This window comes from Anastrepha obliqua, chromosome 4 (genome assembly GCF_027943255.1).
Source record: "Anastrepha obliqua isolate idAnaObli1 chromosome 4, idAnaObli1_1.0, whole genome shotgun sequence".
In the NCBI taxonomy this organism is placed as follows: Eukaryota; Metazoa; Arthropoda; class Insecta; order Diptera; family Tephritidae; genus Anastrepha; species Anastrepha obliqua.
The window spans coordinates 67,587,155-67,589,816 of record NC_072895.1 but is presented as its reverse complement, the minus strand read 5'-3'; the positions used below and the strand labels follow the sequence as shown (position 1 = coordinate 67,589,816).

Genomic DNA, 2,662 nt, shown 5'->3' with positions numbered 1-2,662 from the left:
ACAAATACCATTGAACGCCAATGAATTCTTAAGCATGCATGCAAAAGATATATAAAACTCCTCAAACCGTAAACAAAAAAATTACCTGGGTTACCCATACGTTGGGCATGGTGCCATAAACGCCATGCAAGCACACATATGACATACATAATGTACCGATATGCTCAAAATTAATAATAATATGTAAGCTGCTTAACAGGAGTAAAAAATAAATAAATTGAATGCGTGAAACATTTTTTTAATAAATGCAATCCCCAATTGATAATATATAAATATTTTATTAAAAAAAATGTATTTTTGGTTCAAAAACTAATCCACATACATACATACATACATTTATACCTAACTCATCTACAAATTTTTCCCCGCCATTCCTCAGTTAGTCGCAAATAATGCCTTAACTTCTTTCTTCGAAGTCTTACCATTTGTATTCTCAGGTAGACGCTCTACGAAAACAACACCCGCATGCAATTGTTTAAAGGTCACTGGCAAGTGTTTAGCGACATACTCCTTGACCTGTTGCTCCGTTAGCTGAGCTCCCTTGCGCCGCACCACCACTGCTCCGGCCGCATCGCCATTACCTTCGTCATATACGCCAACCACACAAACTTCCTCCACTTCAGGCATCTTCATAATCACCTCCTCTATCTCACTTGGCCAGTATTGCATACCCTGATACTTAACTATTTCCTTCTTACGATCAACAATAAACAGACAACTTTCATCATCAAAATAACCCATATCACCGGTATGGAACCAGCCAAAAGAGTCCTGCATACGTTGTGTATCAATGGTATTACCATAATAACCATTCCAAGTATGTCCAGTCTTCACATAAATCTCACCAACTTCATTTTGTTGCAAATTCTTGCCTTGTTCATCAACAATACGCACCTCCATGTGGGGGAACAACTTCCCTACAGAGCTAAGATTCTGGTCACCAGAGTTCACAGAAACAAAACCGGTCTCAGTCATTCCATAATATATGTTAATAATACCATTATGGAGAATGTTTTGCAAACGATTCAGTGTCGACAGATTTACGCATCCACCGCCAACAGCGAACGTACGAATCGAGCTCAAGTTATCCGTAGTGGCTGTAGGACAGGTGACCAGGGTGGCGACGTGACGTGGTGCGGCTATAATATAAGTGATTTTATATTTCTTCACCAACTCAACCAAATACTCGGGTGTGTAGGGCCGATTAGTAATGACACGCTTACAACTTGTGGCACTAGAGAGAAAGGTAAAGAATATACCAGTCATCCAGTCTAAACTGCTATTTGTGAAAATGACGTCATGACTGGTAACAAACCTTAAACGAATGAAAGAATTAGAAAATTTTCAATTTAACTTGCATTGCACTTTCCGCATCCACTCACATATTATCCATCTGCAGAAAATAATTCGACATACAAACGCACTTGGGAAAACCAGTTGTGCCTGAGGAGCACAATATCGCTACAGTCTGTGCACCTCCAAGCTTCAATGGTTCGGGCCTGCAGGAAAGCACAAATCGATATTAGTGATATAGGACAACATTTGCCGTTATCATTGGGCATATATGTACATACGTATTTACTTACTGATATAAATATTCGTTTGGGGTTGGCTGTAATAGGTCTTCAATCGTGGATACACCGTCAATATGATTTGTGAGTGTATAAAACAATGGCCTCAACGAACGTGTGGCGGCATTGACTTTCTCGTAAACGTCGCCATCGCAAAATATAATTTTTGGTGCTGTATTTTTGAAGAGTGTTTGGATTGTAACTGAAAAGTACAATAAAAAACGTAGTGGACTTGAAATAAAAGCCTTGCTACTTAATTATTGTGTGCAGAGGTGGTATCATATAACACTACTTGTGCTTTAAGGTAGGTTATCAATGTTTCAAAAGAGCCTACAAATTGCTCACCAGGATCAAAACCGCCGTTTATCGCATGAAAGGGTGTACAATTCATAAAACAACCGACGGCAACGGAGCTCAAGTAAGTGCTGTTCTTTGCTACAATACCAATGACATCATTATGGTTCAAGCCCATTTTCTTGAAATGCTGCGCCAAACGTATCGACCAAGAGAGCAATTCCCCATTAGTTACTTCACGTCCATCAATATCGGAAACCTGAAGTTCATTTAAAAAATATATTTTCATTTCTAAATATAAAATTCAAGTCTTTTGGTAACAGAAAATGTTACGTTACTGCCCAATGGGTATTTAAATACACATAAAACAATGTTTATGGAAGAGATATTATCGCGAAAAAGGTAAATGGTATTGATTTAAGTTCCTTTCGTGACCAAAGTGTAATGTATTATTAGCAGAGTTGGACTACACATCACTTGCTTGCGCATACCTACATATATTACACTAGCAAACCCGGCCCCCTTCGCTGGGCACACTAAAATAGAATAGATATGGTTTAGAACAGAAAATATATGGTTTTCATATTATTTATTTCTTTATTCTTTATTCAAGCGCTTTGACATAAACAATATTTTTTGTTTTTCTATTTGTTTTTGAGTAAATATAAAATATAAATTGAAAATCAGGAAAAAAGAAGATTGTTTTTAAATGTCAAATCAACGCATATGAATAAACAATCGTCTTTTTTCCTGATCATCCATGAATTTTTCGTTTCAATTTATATGTTTTATTAAGC

At 37.1% G+C, this 2,662-nt stretch overlaps 1 protein-coding gene across 1 annotated transcript; it reads right to left on the bottom strand.

Moving 5' to 3' along the window:
• Positions 1-258: 258 nt before the first annotated feature.
• On the bottom strand, positions 259-2,172 carry LOC129245732 (uncharacterized). Its single transcript, XM_054884074.1, has 4 exons — positions 1,917-2,172; positions 1,587-1,773; positions 1,383-1,499; positions 259-1,315 (listed from the first exon to the last, which is right to left on the bottom strand). Exons 1-4 carry the CDS (start codon positions 2,152-2,154, stop codon positions 376-378), a joined length of 1,482 nt encoding a protein of 493 aa, XP_054740049.1. The 5' UTR covers positions 2,155-2,172; the 3' UTR covers positions 259-375.
• Positions 2,173-2,662: the final 490 nt, after the last annotated feature.